Source organism: Mobula hypostoma, chromosome 10 (genome assembly GCF_963921235.1).
Source record: "Mobula hypostoma chromosome 10, sMobHyp1.1, whole genome shotgun sequence".
Taxonomy (NCBI): Eukaryota; Metazoa; Chordata; class Chondrichthyes; order Myliobatiformes; family Myliobatidae; genus Mobula; species Mobula hypostoma.
This window is the reverse complement of record NC_086106.1, coordinates 38,107,485-38,126,567: the sequence shown is the minus strand read 5'-3', so window position 1 is coordinate 38,126,567 and position 19,083 is coordinate 38,107,485. Positions and strand designations below refer to the sequence as shown.

The 19,083-nt window shown below is 52.0% G+C and overlaps 1 protein-coding gene across 6 annotated transcripts in view; it reads left to right on the top strand.

The window, feature by feature from the left end:
* The window catches only part of LOC134352848 (MAP/microtubule affinity-regulating kinase 4-like), a 255,135-nt gene that overhangs the window by 78,490 nt on the left and 157,562 nt on the right, over nt 1-19,083 (top strand). For all 6 annotated transcript variants that reach the window (XM_063060350.1, XM_063060355.1, XM_063060349.1 and 3 more), the window contains exon 2: nt 13,614-13,811. In XM_063060350.1, coding sequence (XP_062916420.1) covers nt 13,614-13,811 — 198 coding nt within the window. The remainder of the gene's footprint in view (nt 1-13,613; nt 13,812-19,083) is intronic.

Below are 19,083 nucleotides of genomic sequence, written 5' to 3'. Positions count from 1 at the left end.
CACAAACACACACCACACACACAGACCCAGTCCTCTCTCTGATACTCACACACACACTCTCTCTCACACACTCACACACATACACACAGACCCAGTCCTCTCTCTGATACACACACACACACACACACACACACAGACCCAGTCCTCTCTCTGATACACACACACTCTCTCTCACACACTCACACACCACACACACAGACCCAGTCCTCTCTCTGATACTCACACACACACTCTCTCTCACACACTCACACACAGACCCAGTCCTCTCTCTCATACGCACACACACACACACACCACACACACACACCCAGTCCTCTCTCTGATACTCACTCTCACACACACACACACACACACACACACCCAGTCCTCTCTCTGATACTCACTCTCACACACACACACACACACACACACACACACACACACACACTCACACACATGGACAATCATCACAAACCCGCACAAAGCATGTGTGCAAAGTGATTCAAAAACTTGGAACTAGGAGTATGATGTATTGAGAACCGTTTCACTGGTAAATGTGGAATGTTGCAGAATGTAAGGGATTTGGCGTAAATGTCTGTGTCCGTTTGAGGGCAGGGATTTCATTCCAGTGATCCAACTGTTTGAAGCGTAGGCCGTGGGTTCTGGCTGAGCTGCACTGTGAACCCGGCACCAGAAGACCTCGAAACAAGGTTTGTTTCCTGGCAGTGAACAGTGATTCAGGGTCAGGTGGCAAGAAGACCAGTTCTGCCCCTTAAACATCTCCGATGTCCAGCTGTTCAGAAATTCCAGTGGTTCACTGGTTGGTATTTGCTGCACTGGAATCCCACCCTGGTAACGCCACTCTCTGATGTCCCCTGTACCCACCCCCTCACATGTCCCTCACACTGCCCTGGCTGCTCACACTCAGCACCTGCCGGCACCCTCACTCCCCACGCTCGGCAGGCACTCACCATTTCACTCTGAGGTCATTGGAGGAAAGTATGGAGGGGTATGTCACAGGTAAGTTCTTTGCACTGAGTGTTGTGTCAGTGGAATGTGCTGCCATTGCTGGTGGTACAGGCAAATTCATTAGGGACATTTAAGAGGCTCTTAGACGGGGCTCATGGATGGTAGGAAAATGCAGGGTTATGTTGGAGGCCAGAGTAAGATTGATCGTAGAGTAAGTTAGAAAGTGGTAGGTCGTCACACAGATGGGTCATTTGTCATTAGGAAGCCACAGTACAACATTGGTTGGGGATCAGAGCAAATTTTATCAAAAGCTCAACTGTGCCCAGTAAAGGACTTCACTGGCTGAAGTTCTTTGGGATGCCTGGAAAGGGATGGGATAGGAGCTGTGGAAATGCACGACTCCCCTCCTTTTGACAGGTCACAGAAAATACTGCGGTAGATTTGGGAGCGTTTCTGTGTAGCTGCGGAGATTCTGAAGTGTGTTGCATTCAGTGCAACAGGATCAGATGTGCAGTGCAGGGAACTCAGTGACCCATCTGAGTGTGGGAGCAGTGACATGACAGTGACCCATTTCCAGGTGCAGGTGGAGAGAGAAAGGCTGGACCAGGGATACAAGAGGGGACCCTACCTCTCCTCATCTCCTGTAACTGTATGGCTAGGCACAGCACAAACACTGGCTATAAATTGCCAATGACACCACTTGTTGGCAGAAACTCAAATGATATTGAGGAGGTGTACAGGAGTGAGATAGATCAGCAGGTTGAGTGGTGTGGCAACAAAAAACTTGCTCTCAGCTTTAGTAAGTGATTAAAACATAGAACATAGAAATCTACAGCACATTACAGGCCCTTCGGCCCACAATGTTGTGCCAACCACGTAACCTACTCTAGAAGCTGCCTAGAATTTCCCTACCGCATAGCCCTCTATTTTTCTAAGCTCCATGTACCTATCTAAGAGTCTCTTAAAAGACCCTATTGTATCCACCTCCACCACCTTCGCTGGCAGTGCATTCCACGCACTCACCACTCTCTGTGTGAAAAACTTACCTCTGACATCCCCCTTGTACCTACTTCCAAGCACCTTCAAACTATTCTCCCCCCCCCCCGTGTTAGCCAATTCAGCCTCGGGGGGGGGGGAGTCTCTGGCTATCCACACGATCAATGCCTCTTGGCATCTTATACACCTCTATCAGGTCACCTCTCATCCTCCGTCGCTCAAAGGAGAAAAGGCTGAGTTCACTCAATCTGTTCACATAAGGCATGCTCTCCAATCCAGGCAACATCCTTGTAAATCTCCTCTGCACCCTTTCTATAGTATCCACATCATTCCTGTAGTGAGGTGACCAGAACTGAGCAGAGTACTCCAAGTGGGGTCTGACCAGGGTCTTATAAAGCTGCGACATTACCTCTCGGCTCTAAACTCAATCCCACGGTTGATGAATACCAACACACCATACACCTTCTTAACAACACTGTCAACCTGCACAGCAGCTTTCTATGGACTCGGACCCCAAGATCCCTCTAATCCTCCATGCTGCCGAGAGTCTCACCATTAATACTATATTCTGTCCTCAAATTTGACGAACCAAAATGATCCACTTCACACTTATCTGGATTGAAGTCCATCTGCCACTTCTCAGCCCAGTTCTGCATCCTACTGATGTCCTGCTGTAACCTGTGACAACCCTTCAGACTATCCACAACACCCCCAACTTTTGTGTCATCAGCAAACTTATTAACCCACCCTTCTACTTCCTCATCCAGGTCATTTATAAAAATCACAAAGTGGAGGGATCCCAGAACAGATCCCGGAGGCACACCACTGGTCACCGACCTCCATGCAGAACACGAACCATCTACAATCACTCTTTGCCTTCTGTGGGCAGGTCAGTTCTGGATCCACAAAACAAGGTCTCCTTGGATCCCATGCCTCATTACCTTCTGAATGATTAAAGACCTCAGGAAGGGAAAATTGAGGGAATACACACCAGGCCTTATTGAGGGGGTAGCGGTGGAAAGGCTGAACAGTTTGAAGTTCCTAGATATCAATATCTCTGAAGATTTATCCTGGGATGAACACATTGATGTAATTATAAAGAAGGCATTCTAACAGTTGTATTTCATTAGGAATTTGAGGAGTTTGGTATGTCACCAAAGACTCTAACAAATTTATACAGTTGTATGGTGGAGAGCATTCTTACTGGTTATGTCGCCATCTGGTATGGAGGGGCCATTGCACAGGATCAGAAAAAGCTGCAGAGGGATCTAAACTCAGCCAGGTCCGTCATGAGCTCTGGCCTCCTCAGCATCGAGGACATCTTCAAAAGGCAGTGCCTCAAAAAGGGGGCATCCATCATTCAGGACCCCCATCACCCAGGACATGTTCTCTTCTCATTGCTACCATTAGGGAGGAGTACAGGAGTCTGAAGACTCGGTGTTTTAGCATCAGCTTCTTCCCCTCTGCTGTCAGATTTCCAAATGGCCCATGAATACGATCTCATTATTTTGCACTATTTACTTATTTTTTTTTATATATTTCTTATTGTGACTTATAGTATATTGTATGTATTGCTCTGTACTGCTGCCGCAAAACAACAAATTTCACATTACGTCAGTGATATTATACCTGGTACTAAATTGGTACTGTTGTACCGTGAAGGATGGGGGTTTGAGTCCCCACTCCCCTCCTAAGATGCAGGTAAAGAGACTGGATTGGGATGAGGGCAGTTACCTCTCGTGGCGCTGAGGGAGTGTGGCACTCTCAGAGAGTCTGGAAAGAGATCTTTTATCTCTCTCGTGAACACGATATGGTGGAACAAGGAGCTCTGTTTGGTGCTCTGACCAATAATTTTCTCTCAGTCATTTCTATTGCCAATTGGAGTTCATGCTTACCAAGATGCACAGTGTCGTGTGCGTGTGTGTGTATGTGCACACACACAGTTCAGCAGATCATTCCATACATTGAGACAGAATCGGGTTTATGATCACTGACATGTCCTGAAATTTGTTGTTCTGCAGCAGCTGTACGGTGCAAGACCTAAAAAATTACTGTAAGTTTCAGTAAGAAATATTTATACAATTAAATTAGTGCAAAAAGACATCAAAATAATGAGGTAGTGTTCATGGACCGTTCAGAAATCTGGGAAAGGGAAAGAAGCTGTTCCTAAAACTTTGAGTCTGTGTCTTAAGCCTCCTGTATCTAGGAGTAAAAAGAATTTTAATTGAGGTTGTTATCACCATCATCATCAGCGATCATTCGCAGTCAAATATGATTCTTCTCTTGGTGGTTGATCTGGTCACTTGTGGGTCTTGAGATGAGTGAAGAGGCCGAACTGTGATCCATGAGTTCGAATGCAGTGTTGGCAGGGGTAGATCACTGAGGTGGTGGTGGATGTAGCTGGTTTCCCAGTCTCTCCTTACATTGAAACCATTTAGTCTCAATGACACAGTGGAGGTCTTCTTCGAGCTGGCCAGTCCCTGCAGCTTTCCCCATCCTGAGCTAATTTCTCCCATCCATTCAGGTTGAAGTGGCACTTCCTCAGGTGGGTCTTGATATTATCCTTCAACCGCTCTTTCTGCACTCCAAGAGTCACCTGGCATCCTTGAGTTCTCCAAACAGCAGTTCTTTAGGGAAGTGGTAGTCAAGCATATAGATGATGTGGCCGACCCATCGCATTTTGTGTTGAGTCACGATTGTGACTTTGGAGTTAATGTTAACTTCCTCCAGGATGCTGGAGTTAGACTGCCTGTTCTTCAGCTAGCTCCCAGAATCTTTCGAAGGCATCTTTGATGGTAAGTTTCCAGGGATTTTATGTGCCTGCTGTATGTTGTCCATGAATCCGCTCCATATAGTAAAGAGGGGAGGACTACAGCTTTGTAGACCACAAGCTTAGTGTTGGTCTAGATGTCCCAATCTTCAAAAATCTTCTTTCTCAGCCTGGCAAAAGCTCCAATCGCACAGACTATTCTGCAATTTATTTCAAGGTCAATATTGGCTCTTGAAGAAGGAGGGCTGCCATGATATGGGAAAAGATCGGTGTTCTCCAGAGCTGTTCTCAGCTTGGATGGTTGGAGGTTTAGGAGTTTGATCCGGAGCAGATTGGTGCAGGATTTGGGTTTTCTTGATGTTTAGATCAAGTCCCAGGAGCTTGTATGCTCTGGCAAAAGCACCTTGATGCACTGCAGATCCTCCTCAGACTGAGCTACACTGGCGTTGTTTGTATATTGGAGATCCACGATGGAAGTAGTTGACACCTTGCTCTTTGCCTTAAACCTTTTAAGGTTAATGAGCCCCCATCTGTCCCGTAGAGAATCTGGACTCCTTGTGAGAGGTCTTTGCCTGTGAGGTGAAGAATGGTTGCAAAGAAAACGACAAACAGATTGGGCAATGATGCACCCTGGTCTCAGCCTCAAAAGATGCTGTCTCAGAGCCGCTGTTGCTGATGACTGTTGCACTCATATCATTGTGTAAGAACTGCAGGATCTTGAGGTATTTCTCCAGGCACCGAGTTTGGACAGTATCTGCCAAAGGGCAGGATGATTTACAGAGTCATATGCTTTTATAAGGTCTGTGAAGGCCATATTAAGTGGGAGATTTTGTTCCCGGGCTTTCTCCTACAAATGACGTGCTATAAAAATCACGTTAAATGTTCCTCTGGCTGGACGGAAGCCCCACTGAGACCCAGGCAGGAGATCTTCTGCCAGAGGTAAAAGCTGGTCACATACAATTCAGGTGAGTATCTTTCCTGGTGTAGAGAGGAGAGAGATGCCTCTGTAGTTTCTGCAGTCAGCTTTGTCACCCTTTTTGAAGAGTGTGACAATCAGAGCATCCCTGAATTCAGCTGGAACCTTCTGCTGGTCCCAGATCTTGACAAGCAGGTCCTGAATATGATTTAAAAGTTCTGTTCCACCTTCCTTGAGGATTTCTGCTGGAACTCCATCAAGGCCAGTGGCCTTGTTGTTCCACAATTTTTTGCAAGCCATCTGCACCTCTTTGATACCAGGAGGTTTACTCATGTTCTTCTTCATGGGTCGTTGTGGGCGCTGGTTGATGACTTCAATGTCAACAGTGGTGTCACGATTACATAGCTCCTGAAAGTGTTACCTCCATCGAGAATTGATGGCATTATTGTCCTTCAGCAGCCTTTGCCCATCTTTGGAGTGAAGGGGGTTTAGGCCACGATGGTTTGGGCCATACACTGCCTCAGTGGCAATAAAGAAAACCCTGAAATCACCAGAGTCAGCAAGCTGCTGTATTTCTTGGGCTCTCTCAGTTCACCACTGACTCTTTATTTCCTTTACTCTGTGCTGGACTACAGCCTTAGCTTTAGACTGGACTTCTCTTTTTGATTTGCAGTTGATATTCTTCTGCCAGACAGAGAAAGTTTTCATTTTGTTGTTGATTAGCACTTCCATTCCATTATCATTTTCATCAAACCAATCTTTGTTTTTCCTGGTCTTGTATCCAGTGATGTTTTTACATGTACCATGGATGGTAGCCTTCAGTGTGGTCCAGTGCACTTCAATGTCCTCCAGATACTGCTTTGGGAATCTTTCAGAAAGGACAGCCTGGAGATGTTGTACCTTTGCTTTAGGCTCTCAATGTTGAACCTGGGATGGCTCAACTTCTTTTGCACTCTATTTTTTCACATGATGAGTGAATAAGCTGATGGTCTGTTCAGCCATCATCAGTATTGATCATGGCTCTTGTGTTCTTTACATCTCTGCGATCCTTGCGATCTTGGAATGGGGATGCATCCACAAAGTTTTCACTTTATTTCTCTGGCGGAACGGGGTGTTAGTGATGGTCAGGTCATGTTCAGCACACTTGGAGAGTAAGAGCACTCCATTGAGGTTGACGTTGCCAACACCTTCCTTCCCAATTGTGCCTTTCCAGGGGTCACTGTCCCTGCCAACTCTAGCGTTGAAATCTCCAAGAAGAATGCCTTATCTTCTTTGGGAATATCTGATAGCATGCAGTCTAGGTCAGTGTAGAAGGTCTCCTTAACATCGTCTGGTGAGTCAAGAGTCTAGGGTTGGAGCATAGGCTCTCACAGCTGTAACCATTTGGTTGTTAGCGAGCTGAAGGCGCATGGTCATGAGGCGCTCATTGATGCCAACTGGCAATTCAGAGAGGTGACTGATGATACTGTTGTTTATGGTGAATCCAACTCAGTGAATTCTGGGTTCATCTGCTGACTTACCTTTCCAGGGAAATTTTGAGAGTGTAGAGTTTGTATGTTGATGTCAGGATTAAAAGCAAAGTGAATAAGGAACCTTGGTTCTCAAGGGATATTGGAACTCTGATAAAGAAGAAGAGAGAAATGTATGACATGTATAGGAAACAGGGAGCAAATAAGGTGCTTGAGGAATATAAAGAGTGCAAAAGAATACTTAGGAAAGAAATCAGGAGGGCTAAAAGAAGACATGAGGTTGCCTTGGCAGTCAAGGTGTAGGATAATCCAAAGAGCTTCTACAGGTATATTAAGAGCAAAAGGATAGTAAGGGATAAAATTGGTCCTCTTGAACAGCGGTCCCCAACCAGCGGGCTGCAAAGCTTGTGCTACCGGGCCGCGGCGAAACGATATGATTTGGCGATATGAGTCAGCTGCACCTTTCCTCATTCCGTCACGCCCACTGTTGAGCCATTACGCATGCGAGGTCATTACCCGCGCGTCATCCATGTCAGTGCGGGAAGGAGATCAACTCCTCGAGCTTGCAAATGACGGTGGGCTGGAAAGTATGTTTGACATAATATCTCTGCCGGTATTCTGGATCAAAGTCAAGGCTAAATATTCTGAGATAGCCATGAAAGCACTGAAAACGTTGCTTCCATTTCCAACATTTTTCTGCGAAGCCGAGTTTTCTGCAATGAATGCAACGAAAACTAAATTGCGGAATAGACTGGACATAAGGAATCCCGTTCAAGTATCGCTGTCTCCCATCACCCCTCAATAGGACCGTGTTGTTGCAGGGAAACAAGCCCAGAGCTCCCACTGATTCGGCGATATTGGTGTGTTGCAATGATTTTATATGTTCATACGGGGAAAATATGTGCTGTGTGTTTAATATCCAAACGTTACTTAAAATTTTATGATGCTATTGACTTATATAACCATATAAAAATTACAGCACGGAAACAGGCCATCTCTGCCCTTCTAGTCCGTGCCGAACGCTACTCTCACCCAGTCCCACTGACCTGCACTCAGCCCATAACCCTCCATTCCTTTCCTGTCCATATACCTCTCCAATTTTTATTTCAATGGTAATATCGAACCTGCCTCTACCACTTCTACTGGAAGTTCGTTCAACACTTACTTCAAGCTCCCCTGTCCTCTCCGATAATTGACTTATCACTGTATTTATGAGAGGAAAATATGTGCTGTGTGTTTAACATTAAATTCGCTAGATTAAACCCCTTTAGAAACGACATTGAGTGTATTAGCCACTTAACACCTATATTCTGGTCGTGATTAACACTCCCCCCACCCCCCGGAACAGAATCGCCAAAAACAATTTGCAGGGAAAAAAAATTGGCAGGTACACGGACACGCATGCGCACTGGTGCCCGCGCAAGGCTTCATGGTCATTGTAGTCTTTCTCTGGGTGAATACAACGTATTTGACTGCTACTCTTGTCCTTTGGTAACACCACACCACCCCCCCCCCGCCCCTGGGGTCGGCCGGGCCGCAGTGCAAAAAAGGTTTGGGACCCCTGCTCTTGAAGATCAGAGTGGTTGGCTATGTATGGAACCAAAAGAAATGGGGGAGATCTTAAATGGTTTTTTTGCATCTGTATTTACTAAGGAAACTGGCATGGAGTCTATGGAAATAAGGCAAACAAGTAGTGAGGTCATCGAACCTATACAGATTGAAAAGGAGGAGGTGCTTGCTATGTTGAGGCAAATCAGAGTAGATAAATCCCCAGGACCTGACAGGGTATTCCCTTAGACCTTGAAGGAGACTATTGTTGAAACTGCGGGGGCCCTGGCAGATATATTTAAAATGTCGGTATCCACGGGTGAGGTGCTGGAGGGTTGGAGGATAGCTCATGTTGTTCCGTTGTTTAAAAATAGCTCTAAAAGTAATCTGGAAAATTACAGGCCGGTAAGTTTGACGTCGGTAGTAGGTAAATTATTGGAAGGAGTACTAAGAGATAGGATCTACAAGTATTTGGATAGACAGGGACTTATCAGGGAGAGTCAATATGGCTTTATGCGTGGTAGGTCATGTTTAACCAATCTATTAAGTTTTTCGAGGAGGTTACCAGGAAAGAGGATGAAGGGAAGGCAGTTGATGTTGACTACATGGATTTCAGTAAGGCCTTTGACAAGATCCCGCATGGGAGGTTAGTTAGGAAGATTCAGTCGCTATGTATATATGGAGAGGTGGTAAATTGGATTAGATATTGGCTCAGTGGAAGAAGCCAGAGAGTGGTAGTGGAGGATTGCTTCTCTGAGTGGAGGCCTGTGACTAGTGGTGTGCCACAGTGATCAGTGCTGGGTCCATTGTTATTTGTCATCTATATCAATGATCTGGATGATAATGTGGTAAATTGGATCAGCAAATTTGCTGATGATACAAAGATTGGAGGTGTAGTGGACAGTGAGGAAGGTTTTCAAAGCTTGCAGAGGGACTTGGACCAGCTGGAAAAATGGGCTGAAAAATGGCAAATGGAGTTTAATACAGACAAGTGTGAGGTAATGCACTTTGGAAGGACAAACCAAGGTAGAACATACAGGGTTAATGGTAAGGCACTGAGGAGTGCAGTAGAACAGAGGGATCTGGGAATACAGATACAAAATTCCCTAAAAGTGGCATCACAGGTAGATAGGGTTGTAAAGAGAGCTTTTGGTACATTGGCCTTTATTAATCAAAGTATTGAGTATAAGAGTTGGAATGTTATGGTAAGGTTGTATAAGGCATTGGTGAAGTTGAATTTAGAGTATTGTGTGCAGTTTTGGTCACCAAATTACAGGAAGGATATTAATAAGGTAGAAAGAGTGCAGAGAAGGTTTACAAGGATGTTGCTGGGACTTGAGAAACTCAGTTACAGAGAAAGGTTGAATAGGTTAGGACTTTATTCCCTGGAATGAAGAAGAATGAGGGGAGGTTTGATAGAGGTATATAAAATTATGATGGGTATAGATAGAGTGAATGCAAGCAGGCTTTTTCCACTGAGGCAAGGGGAGAAAAAAAAACAGAGGACATGGGTTAAGGGTGAAGGGGGAAAAGTTTAAAGGGAACATTGGGGGGTGCTTCTTCATACAGAGAGTGGCGGGAGTGTTGAATGAGCTGCCAGATGAAGTGGTAAATGCGGGCTCAGTTTTAACACCCTAAGAAAAACTTGGATAGGTACATGGATGGGAGGTGTATGGAGGGATATGGTCCAGGTGCAGGTCAGTAGGACTAGGCAGAAAAATGGTTCAGCACAGCCAAGAAGGGCCAAAAAGCCTGTTTCTGTGCTGTAATGTTCTATGGTTCTATGGTTCTAAAAAGATGTACCCACCCTTCTCGTTCAATTGTCCTTCCTCAGCCAGTTGCGTTTCAGAGAGGGCAGCAAGGTCAGTTTGGAAACTTCTCAGCTCTCTCGAGATGTTAGCTTGCAGGATGATTGCTGGTTTCGTTCTCCATAGGTGCACATTCCAGGCTCCAAAATTCTTATGCTTTTGTTTCAGAGTTTGGTGATTCCCCTGGACATGGTAACCTAGTTAGGAGTAAGGAGGCAGGCTGTTTCTCGAGCAGCGTTTCTAACCCCTTCCCCATGTAGGGTGAGTGGAGTGGGTCCTGAATAGTCTGCTCAGTCATGGGGGCAGCTTCCAGAAAGCTCCATCTGCCTCAGTCCAAGAGCAAGACACTGTATCTAACACCCAGTACCTGTGTGCCAGGTTGTGGCTGGGAGCTCCCAGACTTCACGTTCCTGTTCCTGGTCACCACAGGGCTGTGTTCAGGTTGGTCGATCGGATTACCAAACCAGGAGAAACGCCTATACGTCAGGTCTTTCTACCTGGCGAAGCTGAGGCACAAGCAGCCACCACACAGGTCCTTGACAGAGTAAGGGCCGGAATTCAAAGGCATGGATACCAAGATGATCGGGAGCTAGGGTTGCCAACTCTCCCGTATTAGCCGGGGCATCCTGTATATTGGGCTAAATTGGTTTGTCCTATACGGGACCGCCCTTGTCCCGCGTTTCCCCTGCTAAGGTACAGCGATCCTATGAAACTTTTCGTGCCAAAATGGCGTAAAGCGAAGAAGCAATTACCATTAATTTATATGGGAAAATTTTTGTGCGTTCCCAGCCCCAAAAAATAACCTAACAAATAACACATACAGCCTAAAATAACACTAGCATATAATAAAAGCAGGAATGATATGATAAATACACAGCCTATATAAAGTAGAAATAACGTATGTACAGTGTAGCTTCACTCAGACAGAATTGGGAAGATTAAGCCAAAACCGATTTGTAGAAAAAAATCGGCACGTACACGCATGCGCAAGGCTTCATGGTCATGGTAGTCTTTCTCAGGGTAAACGCAAGTGTCTCGTATTTGACTGCTACTTTTGTCCCTTATTTGGGAGTGAGAAAGTTGGCAACCCTATTGGGGGCCCTCTTCTGCTGCAGTCTTCCTCTGCCTTCGCAGCCATTGTGGTGGTCCTCATAGTTCTGAGGTTCCAGAGACTCTAATTTACCACCACTTTCTGCCTGCGCCACCTTGAGGTTTGGTTGGATCGCGCTTTGTCTGGACCCTCCCCCTTGACTCTCCCGCCATGGTGACCCTACCAGACGGCATCACTCTCAGCCTGTCAGGGTCACACAAGCCTCGCCACCACGACCAGGTAGTGATACCCTGGAGAGGCATTGAGGTAGTAAAAAAATGCAAACAATAGTGGAAAATACAGTGTAGGTAGACAATATGGTACAAGATCATAACGTGGTAAATCGCCAGGTCAAGAATCCGTCTTTTTGTACAAGAGGTCTATTGTAGGGTCTGATAACAGCAGGGTAGAAGCTGTCCTTCAGGTTGGTGATTGATGCTTTCAGGCTATTGTAACTTCTGCCCGATGGAAGGGGGGAAGCAGAGAGAATGATTGGGGTGGGAGAGTTGTTGGTTATTTTGTCTGCTTTCCGGAGGCTGTGGGAAGTGCAAATGCTGTGATCAGAGGGAAGGCTGGTTTGACCGACTAGATTGTGTTCACAGTCCTCTGTAATTTGTTGCTCTGGATTTCCAACAGCTGCAGAATCTGGTGTGTATATAATTTGTGCAGAATTTGTTTTTCTTGTGAATGCTACTTATCTGATGCTGCTGCAAGTAGGTTTTACGTTGCACCTGCGTATTCATGAACCTGGGCATCTGATGATAAGCTTGGTTTTGATGTTACTTATTTGAGACGTTTTACTTTACTTATTGAGACTTAGTGTGGCGGTTAGTGTAATGTCATTACAGCACCAACAACCTGGCCTCAGTTCTGCTACTCTCTGTCAGGAGTTTGTACGCTCTCCCTGGGAATCTGTGGGTTTTGTCTGGGCGCACCAGTTCCCTCCCGCATTCCAAAGACGTACGGGTTAGAATTAGTAAGTTGTGAGCATGGCATGTCAATGCAGAAACAAGGCGACACTTGCAAACTGCCCCCAGCACATCCTCGGACTGTGTTGGCTGTTACCGCAAACGACTCATTTCATTGTTGGATTTGATGAAGACAAAGGGAGGGAGGAGAAGATGGCAACACGACGCAGCGCGCGCAGCCGTTCCATATGAGTAACGATTATGTGTAACTAGGGGGCTGAGCACAATCCGGATTTGATGGAGACAGCCCTGAGAAGCGCAGAGGAACACCTGGAGTAACTTCTGAAATGCCTGCTTCACTGCCGCTGCTACTGTGCGATTGAGAATCTCCGGAGACAAAGGCCCCAAATCCTCGGCTTTGCCTATCGCCTGTTACCGGGGCCGGGGTCGAAGCGCTCGGCAGAGATGATGCTCGATGCTGGGTGTCGAAGGGGTGGTCGGAGGCTCGAAGTTTTTGGACGGACTTTGAGTTGGACTGTGGTCGGATGCTTCCACAATGCTGCATCGGCAAGTTGGCAGCGCTGGAGGTTTACCGACTGCGTGAGATGATGGGACTTTTGAGAGACTTTGAGACTTTTATTGTGCCATGGTCTGTTCTTATCAAATTACGGTATTGCTTTGCACTGTTGTAACTATATGTTATAATTAAGTGGTTTTTATTAGTTAGTTTTTAAGTCGGTTTGTCATGTGTTTTCGTGATATCATTCTGGAAAAACATTGTATCATTTCTTAATGCATGCATTACTACATGACAATAAAAGGGGACTGCGTGTCCTCATAATCTAATAATGTATGTGTGAGAAACAGAGCTAATTTTTATCTTTATAATATTTGCGATGGAAACTTCACAATATTAACTCTGCTAGGTCTGCTGAGGGGTTTATGAATGCCCCTCAATCTTCTGAACTGCTAAGTGCGTCGATTCTTGTTAAGCAGAGTGTGAAAGGTGGAGGGGGCTGCGGTATAGTCAGTTTACCAAGGACCACTTGAAGGGCTGAGTGGTCTCGTTCTGATTGTGGTGCCTGTGCCCTGTTGGTGTTGGTGGATGTTCTGGGTTACGAGACAGGTCAATGACCATCTTTCCTTTCTCCTCCTGCCAGCATTCCTCGCACATGGAGAGCCGCTCGGACCGAGGCTCCACCTGGTCCAGCCGTTCCCTGGGCGCACGTTGCCGCAACTCCATCGCCTCCTGCACGGACGAACAGCCCCACATCGGCAACTACCGCCTGCTGAAGACCATCGGCAAGGGCAACTTCGCCAAGGTCAAACTGGCCCGGCACATCCTGACTGGCAGGGAGGTGAGCAGTCCGGACTGGGAGACGGCCGGGCCGGGAGACGGTCGGGTTGGATGGAGAGGGAGGAACGGGTGGAAGATACATTCAATGAGGGGGTGGCGATGGGAAGGGTCAGAGAGAAACGAGACCATGATAAGTGGTGTATCTGACAGAACAGGATGAGTGTTAGGATCAGTGATTAGTCTCACAATCAGTCTCTCTCTCTCTGTATCTTTCTTTTCTCCCCTGTCCCCTGACCCATCTCCCTCTCTCTTTCTCCCCGTCTGTCTCTCTTTCCCCATCTGTCTCTCCCTCTCCACATCACTCTCCCCCTCTCTCCTCGTCACTCTCCCCCTCTCTCCTCATGTCTCTCCCCCTCCCTCCTTGTTCTCTCTCTCCCCCTCCCTCCCCGTCTCTCTCTCCCCCTCCCTCCCTCCCTGTCTCTCTCTCCCCCTCCCTCCATCTCTCCCCGTCTCTCTCCCCCTCCCAACGTCCCCATCGTCTCTCTCCCCCTCCCTCCCCCATCTCTCTATCTCCCTCCCTCCCTCCCCCCTGTCTCTCTCTCCCCCTCCCTCCCACCCGGTCTCTCTCTCCCCCTCCCTCCCTCCCTGTCTCTCTCTCCACCTCCCTCCCTCCCTGTCTCTCTCTCCCCCTCCCTCCCTCCCCATCTCTCTCTCCCCCTCCCTCCCTCCCTGTCTCTCTCTCCCCCTCCCTCCATCTCTCCCCGTCTCTCTCCCCCTCCCAACGTCCCCATCGTCTCTCTCCCCCTCCCTCCCTGTCTCTCTCCCCCTCCCTCCCTGTCTCTCTCTCCCTCTCCCTCCGTCTCTCCCCCGTCTCTCTCCCCCTCCCTCCCCCCTCCCCATCGTCTCTCTCCCCCTCCCTCCCCCATCTCTCTATCTCCCCCTCCCTCCCCCCTGTCTCTCTCTCCCCCTCCCTCCCACCCGGTCTCTCTCTCCACCTCCCTCCCCCCTGTCTCTCTCTCCCCCTCCCTCCCTCCGTCTCTCTCTCCCCCTCCCTCCCTCCCTGTCTCTCTCTCCCCCTCCCTCCCACCCGGTCTCTCTCTCCCCCTCCCTCCCTCCCTGTCTCTCTCTCCCCCCCTCCCTCCCTGTCTCTCTCTCCCCCTCCCTCCCTCCCTGTCTCTCTCTCCCCCTCCCTCCCTCCGTCTCTCTCTCCCCCTCCCTCCCTCCGTCTCTCTCTCCCCCTCCCTCCCTCCGTCTCTCTCTCCCCCTCCCTCCCTCCCTGTCTCTCTCTCCCCCTCCCTCCCTCCCTGTCTCTCTCTCCCCCTCCCTCCCTCCCTGTCTCTCTCCCCCTCCCTCCCTCCCTGTCTCTCTCCCCCTCCCTCCCTGTCTCTCTCTCCCCCTCCCTCCCTCCCTGTCTCTCTCTCCCCCTCCCTCCCTCCCTGTCTCTCTCCCCCTCCCTCCCTGTCTCTCTCTCCCCCTCCCTCCCTCCGTCTCTCTCTCCCCCTCCCTCCCTCCCTGTCTCTCTCTCCCCCTCCCTCCCTCCCTGTCTCTCTCTCCCCCTCCCTCCCTCCCTGTCTCTCTCTCCCCCTCCCTCCCTCCCTGTCTCTCTCTCCCCCTCCCTCCCTCCGTCTCTCTCTCCCCCTCCCTCCCTCCCTGTCTCTCTCTCCCCCTCCCACCCGGTCTCTCTCTCCCCCTCCCTCCCCCCTGTCTCTCTCTCCCCCTCCCTCCCTCCGTCTCTCTCTCCCCCTCCCTCCCTCCCTGTCTCTCTCTCCCCCTCCCTCCCTCCCTGTCTCTCTCCCCCTCCCTCCCTGTCTCTCTCTCCCCCTCCCTCCCTGTCTCTCTCTCCCCCTCCCTCCCTCCCTGTCTCTCTCTCCACCTCCCTCCCTCCGTCTCTCTCCCCCTCCCTCCCTCCGTCTCTCTCTCCCCCTCCCTCCCTGTCTCTCTCTCCCCCTCCCTCCCTCCCTGTCTCTCTCTCCCCCTCCCACCCGGTCTCTCTCTCCCCCTCCCTCCCCCCTGTCTCTCTCTCCCCCTCCCTCCCTCCCTCCCTGTCTCTCTCTCCCCCTCCCTCCCTCCCTGTCTTTCTCTCCACCTCCCTCCCTGTCTCTCTCTCCCCCTCCCTCCCTCCCTGTCTCTCTCTCCCCCTCCCTCCCTCCCTGTCTCTCTCTCCCCCTCCCTCCCTCCCTCCGTCTCTCTCTCCCCCTCCCTCCCTGTCTCTCTCTCCCCCTCCCTCCCTCCCTGTCTCTCTCTCCCCCTCCCTCCCTCCCTGTCTCTCTCCCCCTCCCTCCCTGTCTCTCTCTCACCCTCCCTCCGTCCGTCTCTCTCTCCCCCTCCCTCCCTCCCTGTCTCTCTCTCCCCCTCCCTCCCTCCGTCTCTCTCTCCCCCTCCCTCCCTCCCTGTCTCTCTCTCCCCCTCCCTCCCTCCCTGTCTCTCTCTCCCCCTCCCTCCCTCCCTGTCTCTCTCTCCCCCTCCCTCCCCCCTGTCTCTCTCTCCCCCTCCCTCCCTCCGTCTCTCTCTCCCCCTCCCTCCCTCCCTGTCTCTCTCTCCCCCTCCCACCCGGTCTCTCTCTCCCCCTCCCTCCCCCTGTCTCTCTCTCCCCTCCCTCCCTCCGTCTCTCTCTCCCCCTCCCTCCCTCCCTGTCTCTCTCTCCCCCTCCCTCCCTCCCTGTCTCTCTCTCCCCCTCCCTCCCTCCGTCTCTCTCTCCCCCTCCCTCCCCCTGTCTCTCTCTCCCCCTCCCTCCCTCCCTGTCTCTCTCTCCCCCTCCCTCCCTGTCTCTCTCTCCACCTCCCTCCCTGTCTCTCTCTCCCCCTCCCTCCCTCCCTGTCTCTCTCTCCCCCTCCCACCCTGTCTCTCTCTCCCCCTCCCACCCTGTCTCTCTCTCCCCCTCCCTCCCCCCTGTCTCTCTCTCCCCCTCCCTCCCTCCCTGTCTCTCTCTCCCCCTCCCTCCCTCCCTGTCTCTCTCCCCCTCCCTCCCTGTCTCTCTCCCCCTCCCTCCCTGTCTCTCTCTCCCTCTCCCTCTCCCTCCGTCTCTCCCCGTCTCTCTCCCCCTCCCTCCCTCCCTCCCCCCTCCCCATCGTCTCTCTCCCCCTCCCTCCCCCATCTCTCTATCTCCCCCTCCCTCCCCCTGTCTCTCTCTCCCCCTCCCTCCCTCCCTGTCTCTCTCTCCCCCTCCCTCCCCCATCTCTCTATCTCCCCCTCCCTCCCCCTGTCTCTCTCTCCCCCTCCCTCCCCCTGTCTCTCTCTCCCCCTCCCTCCCTCCCTCCCCCCTCCCCATCGTCTCTCTCCCCCTCCCTCCCTCCCTGTCTCTCTCTCCCCCTCCCTCCCACCCGGTCTCTCTCTCCTCCTCCCTCCATCTCTCCCCCCTGTCTCTCTCCCCCTCCCTCCCTCCCCATCGTCTCTCTCCCCCTCCCTCCCTCCCCATCGTCTCTCTCCCCCTCCCTCCCTGTCTCTCTCTCCCCCTCCCTCCCCCCCTGTCTCTCTCTCCCCCTCCCTCCCTCCCCATCGTCTCTCTCCCCCTCCCTCCCTCCCCATCGTCTCTCTCCCCCTCCCTCCCTGTCTCTCTCTCCCCCTCCCTCCCCCCCGTCTCTCTCTCCCCCTCCCTCCCACCCGGTCTCTCTCTCCTCCTCCCTCCATCTCTCCCCCCTGTCTCTCTCCCCCTCCCTCCCTCCCCATCGTCTCTCTCCCCCTCCCTCCCTGTCTCTCTCCCCCTCCCTCCCTGTCTCTCTCTCCCTCTCCCTCTCCCTCCATCTCTACCCCCGTCTCTCTCCCCCTCCCTCCTCCGTCTCTCTCTCCCCCTCCCTCCCCCCCGTCTCTCTCTCCCCCTCCCTCCCACCCGGTCTCTCTCTCCTCCTCCCTCCCTCCCTCCCTCCCTGTCTCTCTCTCCTCCTCCCCCCCTGTCTCCATCCCCCCTCCCTCCCCCGTCTCTCTCTCTCCCCCTCCCTCCCCCCCGTCTCTCTCTCCCCCTCCCTCCCACCCGGTCTCTCTCTCCTCCTCCCTCCCTCCCTCCCTCCCTGTCTCTCTCTCCTCCTCCCCCCCTGTCTCCATCCCCCCTCCCTCCCTGTCTCTCTCTCTCCCCCTCCCTCCCCCCGTCTCTCTCTCTCCCCGCCCTCCCGCCCTGGTGCTCTCTCCCCCTCCCTCCCACCCGGTCTCTCTCTCCTCCTCCCTCCATCTCTCCCCCCTGTCTCTCTCCCCCTCCCTCCCTCCCCATCGTCTCTCTCCCCCTCCCTCCCTCCCCATCGTCTCTCTCCCCCTCCCTCCCTGTCTCTCTCTCCCCCTCCCTCCCTCCCCATCGTCTCTCTCCCCCTCCCTCCCTCCCCATCGTCTCTCTCCCCCTCCCTCCCTGTCTCTCTCTCCCCCTCCCTCCCCCCCTGTCTCTCTCTCCCCCTCCCTCCCACCCGGTCTCTCTCTCCTCCTCCCTCCATCTCTCCCCCCTGTCTCTCTCCCCCTCCCTCCCTCCCCATCGTCTCTCTCCCCCTCCCTCCCTGTCTCTCTCCCCCTCCCTCCCTGTCTCTCTCTCCCTCTCCCTCTCCCTCCATCTCTACCCCCGTCTCTCTCCCCCTCCCTCCTCCGTCTCTCTCTCCCCCTCCCTCCCCCCCGTCTCTCTCTCCCCCTCCCTCCCACCCGGTCTCTCTCTCCTCCTCCCTCCCTCCCTCCCTCCCTGTCTCTCTCTCCTCCTCCCCCCCTGTCTCCATCCCCCCTCCCTCCCCCGTCTCTCTCTCTCCCCCTCCCTCCCCCCCGTCTCTCTCTCCCCCTCCCTCCCACCCGGTCTCTCTCTCCTCCTCCCTCCCTCCCTCCCTCCCTGTCTCTCTCTCCTCCTCCCCCCCTGTCTCCATCCCCCCTCCCTCCCTGTCTCTCTCTCTCCCCCTCCCTCCCCCCGTCTCTCTCTCTCCCCGCCCTCCCGCCCTGGTGCTCTCTCCCCCTCCCTCCCCCCTGTCTCTCTCTCCTCCTCCCTCCCTCCCTCCCTCCCTGTCTCTCTCTCCTCCTCCCCCCCTGTCTCCATCCCCCCTCCCTCCCTGTCTCTCTCTCTCCCCCTCCCTCCCCCCGTCTCTCTCTCTCCCCGCCCTCCCGCCCTGGTGCTCTCTCCCCCTCCCTCCCCCCTGTCTCTCTCTCCCCCTCCCTTCCTCCTTGCCTCTCCCCCCCACCCTTCCTCCTTGCTCTCTCCCCCACCCTTTCTCCTTGCCTCTCTCCCCCTCCCTCCCAGTCTCTCTCCCCCTCCCTCCCTGTCTCTTTCCCCCCATCTCTCTCTCCCCCCGTCTCTCTCTCCCCCCGTGTCTCTCTCTCCCCCTCCCTCCCTGTCTCTCTCTCCGCTCCCTCCCTCCCTCTCCCCCTCCCTCATTCTC